Source organism: Sander lucioperca, chromosome 9, assembly GCF_008315115.2.
Source record: "Sander lucioperca isolate FBNREF2018 chromosome 9, SLUC_FBN_1.2, whole genome shotgun sequence".
Classification (NCBI taxonomy): domain Eukaryota; kingdom Metazoa; phylum Chordata; class Actinopteri; order Perciformes; family Percidae; genus Sander; species Sander lucioperca.
Window position 1 is genome coordinate 15,526,165 of NC_050181.1, and position 13,873 is coordinate 15,540,037.

Here is a 13,873-nt window from a genome sequence, read left to right on the forward strand (position 1 = left end):
TTGATTTAAAAAAAAAAAAAAAAAGGGTTTTAATATTATAAATTTTAGGGGGGCTGAGATGAAATTTAGGGCTTGATCCCCCCTAAAAATGGTCTAAAATCGCCCATGCCCCTGTGTTTTGCAAGCCGGGCCTACGTTGCCCCCCACGAGGCCTAAGCCACTGGGAATGTATTTGAAAGATTGTTTTTTTAAACTACAGTTACAGTGGGGAGGCTCAGTTGGAAACTTAGATGTAGTCATACTTAGGGGTGGGAATCACCAGAGGCCTCACGATACGATATCATCACGATTTTAAACATATTTTCTACATACATTCTGCGATATATTGCAGTTTATTACCTTTTTTTCCAACTTTACATTTTTCCCAATTTCAAATGATGTCCCCAAAAGGAAAGTTTGTCAACGTCTCTTTTATCTAAAAAGAAAAAAAATCTCTGTGTGTTCATCTCATTTCAATTGTATTGCTGCAAAATGGGATTGTCAAGCAGACAAGCTGGCCAACACATGTATAATAATAGATCGATACTTGGCGTCTGTGGATCGATACAGTATTGCCACGGAAAATATTGCGATGCTATGCTGTATTGATTTTTTCCCCCACCCCTAGTCGCACTGGATTTTCAAATCTCCAGTTAGCTTTTAGCACCTCATCAGTGTTGGCCCCTATGGAGTCTGTCAGTTTTGAAATTCTTAATATGGCGATTCCGTCAATGATTCTGTTATCACAGAAACTATTGGGCTCTCCATCAATGCTGGGGGAATCAGGCTGGGGGAAACCCTGCATATTATATCATATCAATTTATCATATTGTCATAAAAAAGTCCTATTTGGTAGTGGCATTTGAACACTACCAACTTTTGAAAGCATAGACTTTAGACAAATTTGACATCAATGGTTTTAGACACATTTAAAAAGCTATGGCTTTAGACAGTCAGTATGTATACATAACTTGAATACTGTGAATATCAAGTTTACTGTAATGCAATTTGATTTACTTCCAAAATCCCTATTGTGTTATTTCTTGGATTGTCGTCAATTTACAGATTAATTTGTAATCTTCATGCAAGATACACAAGGCTACAGTTGAAATTATTTGTAAGAGAAATCAAGCAGTTCATAGAATGTACTGCAAACCAAAACAAAGTATGGTTTCAAAGTCACTTCCATAAAAAATGTATGTTTTATTTCTATGGTATATATCTTTGTCCTGACTGTTTCTCTGCTCCTCCTGACTCCTTACAGACTTGGTCAGCTTTCTTCTCTCCCAGGGAGCACACCCCAACGTCCAGGACAAGAACGGCCGCACCCCGCTCATGTTAGCCGCCGAGCTGGGCAACGATGCCATAGTGGCACTGCTGGTCCAGAGCAATGCTAACCTCAGGCTTAAAGACAGCGAGGGCAAAGGTGAGCAGCAGCAGGTTCAGTTCAGTTCAGTCACTTTATTACCCCGAATGGGAAACTTGATCTGCAGTCTGGAGTGCAAGATGAAAAAGAAACATACTAACAACATACAAATAAACAAAGGACAACAATACACTAATACAAAGACACTAGGGTGTATATTCCACTGGGGACAGGGGGGACATGTCCCCCCGACTTTTCACAATCCTGTTTGTTTCCCCCCCACTGTCAAATCAAATGTTTGACTCTATAAAATGATTCCCTCAAGTTAGGGTTAGGGTTAACCTATATTAAACAATAAAGAAAGTAAGACATCTTTTTCTTCTACATAGTTTAGTACTATTCTTTCTGGCAGAATTTATCATTATGATCAACTTCATTATTTCCTGGATTTTGTATCATCATAGTCCCTAAATGTATGTATAAATGCAGGAAATGGGATTCAGATCAAAAACGTTTTTCTGGCGGAGGACCCCCTTTAGCATGAGCCACTAGTATTAGTACTATCAATAAATTAAGACTAAGTGATACTTTATTGATCCCGCAAGGGGAAATTACATTTTTTCACTCATCCTCAACTTTTTAGTTACTTGACAAATTACACACAGGCCCGAAATACACACACATGCACAAACAGGACCTATACATGCACGCTCCGGTTCCCAAGCCATGTCCCTACAATAGACAGTAAAATAAATGGACTGTAAAATAAAGGGACAATGTGACGCCGTTGTTTTCCACAGAGACCAGTGAAGGATATAACAAGCACTTTTCTGAGCACTGCACTGAGCTTGAAGACGTAGATGTAACGTGAGCAACCTGTCTGAAAGTTGTAAGTCTTCTGGTAGCTGTGCCAAGAGAAATCTCAATCATTCCCAATCTAGCAGAGACGGAGAGCGTAGGTATATGTAAGGAGATAACATAGGCACAGGCTAATTATTGATCACTAAGATGATAGTTAACATTAGTAATTAAACTTAAACAGCTAATGTAAGTCGAAACTGCCTGCGAACTTCTCCTGTACTGTACAGTAATTCCTCTACTATGCAATAGAAAGTCGCGTGGTTATGACACAATCGTTAGCCTATTTTTACAAAAACGTCTGTTACGGAGCCATAATGTGAGGTACAAGGTAATGGAGCCTTTTATACATTGTTGTGTTTCTTTAGAAATAAACAATGGACAAATAGAGTCTTTAAACGCTTCAGATGTAAAGTTATTCGCTGTCAAAGTGGCGCCAAAATGAATGGCAGTCAATGGAATGCTAACGGTGGGTGATGGTTTGCTAGCATCAAAATGGCGCCATAGGAGCTACGCTTTGTGGAGGCTGTCTTACCCCCTTGGTCCCTACGGACCGAGCTACTGCCGCCTTAATTAGGTCTCTACCGTAATACTGTGTTGTAAATTGGCACGTATTCAATGGAAAAGCAATGCTGTGTGAACGTATCATCTGTTTTTATTTTCAGGCGTTTCCTGTGTTTCATCAGAAATGAGAGTAACTAAAGGGATCAAAGGTTACATGACGCCATTGACAGGCGACCAAATGACACGATCCGTGTCATTGATTAAAATTAAAGATTTCTCTGGGTTTGAACATTGTTGGAAACATTTAAAATAATGTGAGTACACAATTAAACAGAATATATAACATAGGCATGGTTGTTTTTAGACATTTTAATGTAATATTACACATTACATTTATGAGTTTATCTGGTAAAAATACAAACATTTGCTGCTTGTAGATTCTCAAATATTTTAAATCCCCCTAAAGTGGATAATTTGAGTTTTAGACTGTCAGATAATGTAAACAATTTAAAGATATTACTTTGGACTGCTTGTGGTACTAATTTACTTTATTTATGCACTTAGTGTATGATATAGATAACCATTAGCTGCATCAATTGGAATAATAAGATAAACCTGAGGCATAATCCCTGGAAGTCTGTTTCTGTTGATTTACCTGAAATGTATAATTCATGTTCCAAATATCACTAGACAACTGGCCTTTATGCTAATTTATATTTTTGATTCTCAAGCAAGAAAAAAAACATTGTTAATTTATAAATAAAGCTCTTATATGACGCGCAAAATGTAGCCATTATGTCAACAAGGTACCGTATATGGCTTTAATCAATGGAACAACTTCTCTTCCACTGATCTTGAAGTGTCGATTTCTCAAATACGTAAGAGGTGTTTTTTTTGTTTTCCATGTCAAGTTTAGACCTGCAGGTTCACTGTGTGAACGCCTTGCCTTGTCTTACAACTCATGAAAATGCATGGTGCTTGTGTTTAGATATTGATGAGGAGGCGGTATCCCAGACGACTCCAATCACGGAGCCGAGCGCTCTTCTTCAGGACCTTTTGAAAACCAATCGAGATAATGATCCCAATTACAGTGTGTCCGGGGCATCCATTACCGCAAATGGCACTCTTTTGCGAGTGAGTGAACAAGAGTGGGAGAGAGAGAGAGAGAGAGTGCTTGAGTTAGAAAGAAAAGTATTTGCGTACGTGCTTGTGCGCATGAATACATGCTTTTGTATAACATATACTATGTTGTATGTGTGTGTGTGTGTGTGCACGATTGTGCGTAGTGTGTGCGTATACTGTGTGCATGTGTTAGCCAGACCGTGTGGGTACATCTAATTACAGATCAACCTCTAATGGTGATCCTCTCCTGTGAAACATGCCGAGTAACCTGATATCATCCTGCACTCCCCAAGGACTGCTTCGGCCCAGTCTCAAGCCACAGCCCAGTCTTTTCCCCTCGTTAGGAGGCTGAGTGTCAGTAGTCACACATTTGCCTGTGTTATCCTCAGTTCTAAAGGGCCTGGGTGTAGGGCTGGGCGGTATATCGATTAGGGCTGCACAATATATTGTTTTTCTACAGTCATCACGATATCAACCCATCGCGAAAAGGCTGCGACATATCACGAAAGACACTCCGAGATTTTCTTTGTTGGTTGAAAGAAAATATCAGTAGGAAACTGCACTTTAAAATGTAACTGTCCTTCTATTTTAGTGGTGCCTTCTATATTCAATTCAATGTTCAATTTGTTCCTTAAAAGAATGTTGGAAATTATTTCATTTGTTTTAAATCCAAAAAGCAGTTTGTTGTATTTTAGCAGAATACTGAACGCAGCAGAACTGAGTACAATGTTTATTTATCGCAAGTTATATCATTATCGTGATATTCAACGTTATCGCATATCGCATATTTTCCTCATATCGTGCAGCCCTAATATCGATACCATATCGACATCGATTTATGAGGCTAGATATTGCCTTAAATTCTGGATATCGTAATATGTCTCGTAATCAAAAATTTCTGAAAATTATTTAACTATTCTGGTATAACCTCTAAATACAATTATGAACCTGAAAATGAGCATAATATGAGCACTTTAACATCAAAAAGTTACACACTAAAGCTTTAATCCCTTTCCCTTAATCCCTTAAATCTCTCACTTTTTATTTTTATTACCTTTTGTAACCCTTTCCTCCTCTCACTTTAGGTGTGCTATTCTACTGTATCTACCCCACCAAGCGCCACACCCGCTGCCTGCAGGTTGCACTCAAGTGCCAAGTAGACGTCAACAACGTGTCAGCGCAGGGGACACATGTCTTCCAGTTGATGTGTGAAAAAGCCCAGGAGTGCACCCCCATGTGTCTCATCATGCTGGGGGAAGGGGCAGACCCCAATGCAACAAATCAGGTGAGAAATTGGATCGGGAACTGACGCATTTTGGGAACTGAGTCAGTGGCATATGGAGTATTTGGGAACTGAGCTTATCCTTTGAGTACGCAGCATATTTGCAGCTGAGATGTTCTTCACGATGATTGTTTAACCCTAAGTCTGGATTCACGCTGACTGCGTGTGACGCAGGTCTTTCCATTCATCCCCCAAACCCGCGGCGGCCTGTGGCGAAAAGTTAAGACCGGTTCAACTTTTGGAGAAACGCTACCCCACGTCACGCTCCGGTGGCTAGTAATGTAACCAGCAATCAGACTTGTCAGTCCGTTTTGAGGCGGTGTGAGAGTCCCGTGCAGTAAACAGGAAACATCACTGCCTCTATCGCTGCCACAAGAAAGCACATAAGCACTGAACTGCCCGGGAGTTTGTGTAACAGCCGAGTGTTTCCTGCAACAACAAAGCACAGTCGCTCCATCTCTTTTTCTCTTTCTCTTTCTCAGTGAAATGAAGCTGCCTTCAAGTACGGTTGGAAATGTCGAGATCTATAAACGATCTGACGCAAAACAGTAATTGTGAAAGTCTGCTATATTGGGGGGGGTTAAAGAACCCAACAGGGCGTCACACCAATGGGTTCCAGTGACACTCCCACCGCTGCACAACCCTGCAGAAAATCGCCGGATTGCTGTTTCCTGGTCTGAACGTCGTCTAACACTGACTCCCCTTCCTCTCTCTCATCAGAAAACAGGCGTCACAGCGTTAATGGAGGCAGCCAAGGCAGGCTCCCTGCAGCTTGTCAGAGCCATTCTAAAGAGAGGGGGAAACCCCAACGCCCTAGACCGAAAGCGCCTCACAGCTGTACACTATGCAGCCATGGGGGGCTTTTTTGAGGTGTGGTATCTACTCCTTCACTTTTTTACTATTTTTTAAATAAGTAATATGTAATATAAAAGTGAAAGAGCTGTTGTTTTCTGCCTACATTACCAGTTTTTTTTCTAGGTTTTCCTCAGGCCCTAACTTAAATTACAGTACTTACTGTCAGTAAGAATGGGGTTTTAGATTTAGGATTGTGATGTGTTGCTCTGTGGTGTTTTGTGCCTTCCAGTTGATTCAGGTGCTGTCTGCATACGCAGCAGACATGGGCGTGGCTAACCTAGAGGACTGCACAGCCCTCCACTACGCTGCTGCCCTGGGGAATGCTAACTGCTGCAAGTTCCTGGCACAGAGAGGTGCTGTGAGAGATTATTACAATAATAGGCATCCCGATGTCAGTGCATTGAATTTGAGCTGTTTTTCTCTTTCAAATATAAGGCAAAGATAGCTCTGTGGTAACTACTAGAGATGTTCCGATAACGATACCAGTATTGGAAAAGCCTCCGGTACTGTCTAATGGTGCTTACCCACTGCTAGTACCAGCTCAGCTCTACTCGGCTCGACTCGACTCGACCGCGGTGCCCCGTCCTCCTGCGACGCCGCAGGAAACTGCCGTGACCTAACGCGGCACACACACAGGACGTCGAAGGTGTGTTGTTTTTGATTCTCTGCATGTGGCTGTTGCCACAGCCAGAAGACACATTTAGTTTCAAAAGAAGCTGGAGGCAGCAAAAAAAAACCCACAGCTGGCTAAACTATTTAAAAATGGTGAGTTTGTTCAGGATGATGAAGTCTAGCAATGATGACACAGTGATTAGTGACGACTCTCTCCGACCAATCAGTAGTCTGCAGGTTTTCACGTCACCTTTTGGTATCGCCTCACCTCGACGGAGGTGATACTAAAAAAAAGTACCTGTTGGCAGGTACCAGGGACTTTTTTTCATAATGGAAAGCCAAAAAAGGCGAGTAGAGTCGAGGCGAGTCGAGCAGGTACCATGTAATGAAAAAACGCCATAAAATGGTATCGGAAAGTACTGGAGCCTCGAAGAAAATGTACTTTAAAGTAGTTTAGTTATGTTCTTTTTCCGTTACGACTGACTGTCCCACTGGATAATTAAAGAGAGTTCTGCGGCGTTCAGTGTTTGTGCTTGTTCATGTTTCACAAAGAGTTTAACCTGAGCCAGGCTGAAACAAGGATAGAAATCATATCACATCCATACAGGGATAGTAGTGTACAGATGTTAAAACATAATAAAATATATAGCACACTGGTATCGGATTGGTACTCGGTAATAAGCAAGTTCAGGTATCGGAATCGCTGTCGGGAAGCAAAAAATGGTATCGGACCATCTCTAGTAACTACTCCTAATGCCGTCACCGGGTCAAGACTGGCTCTCTTTATTTGCATGTGTATGTCGTAAGCGTATATCTTTGTTGTGATACATGTGGAGCCAGGAAAAACATTTTTTTCCTTGGTTAAGTATTTGACAAAAAAAAGAAAGTCGTAGAAGATGCAGCTGCAAACACAGTCCCAAATTAAATAAGGTACCATGTGTTTATTTTTTTGTTGTTGCTAAGACTTTGCTCTGTGTTCAGGTTGTAATCCCAAACTGAAGAACCAGGAAGGCTTGCTGCCACGTCAGATTGCCAAGAACGCCGGTCACAAAGCGGCTGTCAAGGAGCTTAAAAAGGCCGAGCGGCAGCAGGGAAAGGGCAACAAGCCCGATGGCGGCGATGGCCCCACGTCAGATCTCTGGGCCCTGACCCTCCACGACTGGTCGTACGAGCACGAGGCTACACTACGGCAAGCCTTGGGGAACCAATCAGAAACGGTCACCACCCAGATGTTTATTTCAGTGTTGGAAGAATTGAAAGCTCCGGTTGAACTAGACCAGCTCCATGCAGTCATCGCAGCCCATGACAAGGACAAAAAGGGATGCATCAACGTGAGTGATTTCCTCAAAGGTGTCAAGTACATCAAGAAACCATTTCTCCTCTCCACGTATATGCCTAAAAAGAAAAAGGGAGAAAAGGGTGGAAAAGGAGGTAAGAAGAAGGGTAAATTTGTCCTCACCTTGCCCATTTGCACCCTGCCGCCGGAGCATATGGCCCGGCGACCAGACGGAGGCCCACCCAAATACATGATCGAGACGTACTACAACTGCTCCGACATCCGTCGATTCGACCGCAGTCACCCGCAAGAGCATCCCATAATGAATGACTCAGGGTGGTACATAGAAAAGCCAGATAAGGTCTACGTCAGCATCAACTACTGTGTGAAAAGTGGAGACCTGGAGTCTCTGGAGCTTGCTCTCAACCACGGGGTTCCTGTGGATGTTCAGGACGAGTTCTACAAGACGCCGCTGATGGTGGCCTGCTCCAGCGGCAACTACGAGGTGGCTCAGTATCTCCTCACTCGAGGGTGAGAAACAAAATCACCTTTTCTTTTTGGTTTATAGACCTTTTAACCCTCTCAGGACAAAAGACGCACCAGCGAGTCCAAGCGATGTTTGACAACACTCTTACTCAAAAAGCGAAATGATCCAGAATCAATTTTATTTCTATGTCACAAACTGTGAACTAGTTTTAGACAGAGGCTCAATGACTGCCCGCAAGCACGGCATGTGGTGGAGCGAGCTAGAGAGTGACTGAGGAGAGGGAGCGGCCTGCCGTGCCGTGAATCAGAAAAAAAAAAACGTTTTCGCTGATTCATCACTAGAAATGCAACTGTAGCAAGCATCTCACTATCACTAACGTTATCCACATTCATATTTAAACGCAACAAATGATATATCCAGCTACAAAAAAGCCTGAAAGTACACAGAAGTACACAGAGTCGTTGGTGTAAACTGGTAGATTTTAGAACGTTGCAGGCCGGCACGTTGCAAGGAACTGCAAGTTTACACTCGTCGCAAATCTTTGGTCGATATTTGGTTGATATTTAATATTATTAATTTATGAGGTAAATGATGATGAAAAATTAAACCTAAAGACAAACAATAGACATACTGTAAATGCAAATAAACTTTGTTTTTAATCATACTTTGAGAATTTTAACTTGACTGGAAGAAGAACACAGATCTGATTTATTGTCAGTGTGCTACAAGGCCAATGCCCTGGTTAGTCTTTAAACGCACCGTGATATTACTGTTTCTGACAGGGCGGATGTAAATGTGTGTGACCAGTTCTTCTGGACGCCCCTCCACCACGCGGCTCACGCTGGCCAAGTGGAGATCATTGAACTTCTGGTGGAGGCCGGGGCCAAAATAGATGCCCGGGCCCTCAGTGGAGGCACGCCCCTCATGAGGGCCATCGAGAGCTCTCGACCCTCCTGTGTGGACTTCCTCATCAAGGCGGGTGCTAGTGTCAACGCCGAGAACAAAAAAGGTTTGACTGCATATCTGAAATATATCAGTGTTAACCAGTAGTGCCATTAGATTTGGTTTAAAGTGCACACTGTGAAATTAGTTTTCAACTGTTAGGCAAGCGACCCCTCTTTGATGGTAACACTGTGAGTTGTACTGTTATTTGATTGACCATATTTTATATTTTTATCTTCAGAACAAAACTGCCTCGACATCGCCAGAGCGTTTGCAGACTCCAGGATAATTGACTTGGTCAAAGACAAGATGGATTCTCTGCCTAAACCAAAGGACGCAGCGAAGGGAAAGGGGGGCAAAGCTCCAAAGCCTAAACCGGCTAAGGTATCTAAGTAACTCCATTAAAATCTTTTTACCAGCCTGCTACAAACATAATTAAAACCTTGTGGCTTGAAACTTTTTCCTGTTTTGTGTTTGTGTGAAATGAAAATTTCACTCTGTTCTTTATTCACTGTTCACTGTGCACAAAACCCATTCAGGCTCATTTATAAAAATAAAAATAAAAATAAAAAATAGAATCATGACAATCTCTATGGAAATAAGGTTTTCCTTTTCTCAGAAGTCATACACTAGAAAATGTAATTTCCTGCACATCAGTTTTGGTCTGATACAAGCCCTACATAGCTATACAACAGAGTATGACCACTAGGTACTTTTAGACAGCAATCTGATCTATCTGCTCTCTGTTGGTGAAGAGGGGGATCCACAGTTTCCGCTAGAAGAAATTGGTTTTCCGTGTTTATTGCACTTAAAAACAATTGATAGGCAGGCTATAAAGAATAATATCATCAAGGGATGTAGATTCATACTATTTTTATTGAAATGTAGGCTGCTACTAGTCTGGCTATCACCAGACCAAGCTCAATCTCAGGGTGAAATCAAATGGGCGGCAGATCAGGCTGGGTTTACCCAGTCTAGGCTGCTACAGGCAGAGAGGGTAAAAGAATGAAATCAATGCACATAATTGTGCCGATCTGAATTAAAGGTGCACTACGAGTTCCTGCATGACGTCACTTCTGTTGACGTTCCAAGTAAATACCAAACAAACAGAGCAAGCTCGCCCCTCCCCCCATGTTTCCGTAACATTCATGACTAACTGACTAACTGTCACTAACCCCCACCCTCTCCCCCAACCATCTTGTCGGTGATTGGCTGGAAGGTGGTTTGTTGTATTTTGGTGCCTATCCTGTGCCTCTAGTGTTTGTTTGACGTTTACGACCCCTGTGTTGTCTCCCGAGACCGGGCTGTGTCACACTGTATTCAGGGGGCAGGCAGCTAACGGATCAAGGAGAGATTTGACTACAAAATTTGAGACAAAAATGAAATTGCGCTGAAACCATGCAGGAACTCATAGTGCACTTTTAAAATAGGCCTATTTTCCATTTGTTAGGCTGAAGAAATAACACAACATAAACTACAGTACAAACAACCTGACTCATAAAATGATCAAGTGCCGACTTGAACCGAAATAATTGTAAACAAGTCTCTTTCTGAAACTCGCGATGCGCATAAGCCTCCGCCTTCCCCAAGGCGACTCTGCTGCGCTGTTTTAATACAGATCTGCAGGGAGAAGCCTCTCTCTGCTGGCACACTGGAGACGGGTTTTACCCATGCTACCTCGGCCAGTTTGACCCACTCTGGATAAATTTTACAGTAACCCCAATAAGAACCTTGCAGGCTGTTGAAAAAGTCAAGCCTCCAGAACCGCGGAGAGTTGTCATCATATATGGCATCTCGATGTGCGTCTGTGGCATTAACGTTAATGAGAGGGGCTGTAGCTGGTGCCGACTCGTCCTCGCTGGCAATTTCTTGGCTTCATATACGTTAGACCGGCCGTTGCTTGGTGTTATGAAGTATAAGTATAATTCACAATATTTCCCTGTTTCGCCAGGGCTTAGGCTTTGACTTTCCCGCTTGCTTGTTGCCGTTTGTTGCAAATCTACGCTAGTCTTCTACATTCAATCAGAGCAAGAACACAACATGTAGTTTTTCCTTTATCGCATACGCTACAGTCTACAGTCATTTCTAAATGAAAAAAATATGATTGTTCATTGTTTTAATAGAACGAAAGATATGAAAATCACTGTAGCCTATTTTAACCCAATTCATATTGTGCAGAGGGAATTATTTCCAGCGGTCATTCTGACCGGAGACTATTTGAATTTTCGGTTCTCACCATTTTTTTTCCGGGTCAACGGAAACTCAGGGGGGATCATTCAATGAACTCAGATTGGCTTCCAGAAAAATCAGCTGCTGTTTTGCTTCCCTCTCTGTCAAAGTCAGCGAGATAGTTTGTTCAGCAGTGCTACGACAGAAGCCACAAAACTTCTGCCAAAGCGAGTCCTTTTACACCTCAGACTCCTGTTTGTGGCCAGATGGCAGCAGTGTGAAGTGTGGATATAGAGGGGGATTGGTGTTGTTGACAATGGTGAGGGCAAAGCGTATGATGGCTCCATCGTTCAGGTCTGAGATGTTGGGTGTAGGGGAGCAGTCTTGAACTCTGAATGCAGCTCTAAATAGCTGTGCGTGTTCGCCAGAGCGGCAGTCTCCATCCCTCTCCTCGTAGCTTGGTATTGAATGACGATGCATATTTCGATACTCGATACTAAGGAGGCAATTCGGCCGGTGCCTAAAAAGTATCGAATTTGGTACCCAGCACAAACCAACATTTGACTGGAGGTAATCTCCCACCCTGGTTTTCTTGTGTGTACTCCAGCGTCTGGCTTCAGCATGAGGCATGAGAAACCTAAGCCTGTACAGAGATCTGATTACTGTCAGGCAGCAACTTGTAAGCAAATTAGACCAGATGTGTTATGTTACAACTAGAACATAATGGCGCTTCATTTTGCATTTCCTATAATCTGACTAAATGTATTGATTTTGTCATTAGGACTAGGAAGTAGCAGGTGGTGCTGCAGCACAAATTCATCAGCAATATTCATAGTTCAATATAGCTGAAAGCAGCAATTCTAGGGGGTCAAGAAAGTTAGTCACAGAATAAATTACACACAGGTACAATATGGAGCGGTCTATCCACTGAGCATATGTACATTTGCTGACCACTTCCATTCACTGTGACAATGATGCATGCACCCTCAAGTCAAAGTACATGCTTCCCAGTGCAATGTAATACTTATGGCTTTGAACCTGTGATACTTATTAGGGCTGCACAATTAATCACATTTTTATCGAAATTGCAATATCCAAATTGTGTGTGTGTGTGTGTGTGTGTGGGGTGGCAATATTTGTCAACGGCAAAATATGTGTCAAACCCTAGGGTGTAATTTTCACTGGGGGGGGGGCACTTTTCAAAATCTCGTTTGTGTCCCCTCTACATTCAAAGTATCGGTAATCGGCCCAAAAAAAGAAGTAAAGCACCCTTTTCTTAAGCATAGTTTAGTACTATTCTTTCTGGAAGAATTTATCATTATGATCATTTAATTATTATTTGGATTTTGTATCATCTTGGTCCCTAAATGTATGGAGAAATGCAGGAAATGGGATTCAAATCGAAACATAGACGTCCCGGCCTACAGATCGTATCCTACAGACTAAAGACAAAAATCTTTGTTTGGGACAAATCCTCGCGAAAATCACGCTATAATCATTTTAATTTGAAATTTTTTTTTTAATGATAATGATACAAAAATGATCATTCCCTCCCATATCATATCGCAATTGCAATATCAGTAAAATAATCGCAATTAGATATTTTCCTCATACCGTGCAGCTCTAATACTTATCACACCTATGATCATATGCAAGTTTGAAATGTTCTGAGTTGGTAAAAATGTGGCCATAATTCTTGTGTTTTTAACTAGATGTCATATAAACGTTTCACAGTGGGTCACTGAAAAAGTTAGACACTGTCTTAGTATCGTTAAACCAATTGGTTTGACTGAACCAGTATCTTTTTAACCATGTTTTAACTTCAACCCTTTTGTAAGTGTTTATTTCTACTTTGCTGCGTAATTGATTTGGAGTCATAATAAGGGCACCCTAAGGGCTTTTAAAGTTCACTGTATAAAAGTCCAAAAATAGTGGCTTTGTGAATCAGCTGATATTGACTACACCCATATTCATATAATACATCTTGACCCAAAGAATGTAAACCAATACCATGTTTGGGACAGAAGGGAAGCTTATGTGCCAAAATGTGAGTCAGACTGTTAAAGTGCTCATATTATGCTTTTTGGCTTTTTCCCTTTCCTTTATTGTGTTATATATCTTTTTATGTTATAGGTTTACAAAGTGAAAAAGCCCAAAGTCCACCCCAAAGGGACTTACCATCTCCAACAGAAAACACTGTTCACAAACTGCTCCAAACAGCTCTATTGTAGTCCAGCCTTTACTTCAGAGACAAACGTGGTCACTTTGTAACACACGTTATAATGCTCGCCTAGCTGCTAGCGTGGCACGCCCTCATACTCTGCTTCTGACTGGCTAGTAGTCCTTACCTAGCTACTGAGCATGTGCGACTCCCAACAAAGATGGAACAGAAGTGAGATGTCTCACTCTGTAGCTAAAACA

At 41.9% G+C, this 13,873-nt stretch overlaps 1 protein-coding gene across 1 annotated transcript in view; it reads left to right on the top strand.

The window, feature by feature from the left end:
• Positions 1-13,873, top strand: part of ankef1a (ankyrin repeat and EF-hand domain containing 1a) — a 34,193-nt gene that overhangs the window by 1,784 nt on the left and 18,536 nt on the right. Inside the window, exons 3-9 of the mRNA XM_031295467.2 lie at positions 1,244-1,405; positions 4,915-5,114; positions 5,832-5,981; positions 6,196-6,319; positions 7,560-8,385; positions 9,124-9,350; positions 9,525-9,667. Coding sequence (XP_031151327.1) covers positions 1,244-1,405; positions 4,915-5,114; positions 5,832-5,981; positions 6,196-6,319; positions 7,560-8,385; positions 9,124-9,350; positions 9,525-9,667 — 1,832 coding nt within the window. The remainder of the gene's footprint in view (positions 1-1,243; positions 1,406-4,914; positions 5,115-5,831; positions 5,982-6,195; positions 6,320-7,559; positions 8,386-9,123; positions 9,351-9,524; positions 9,668-13,873) is intronic.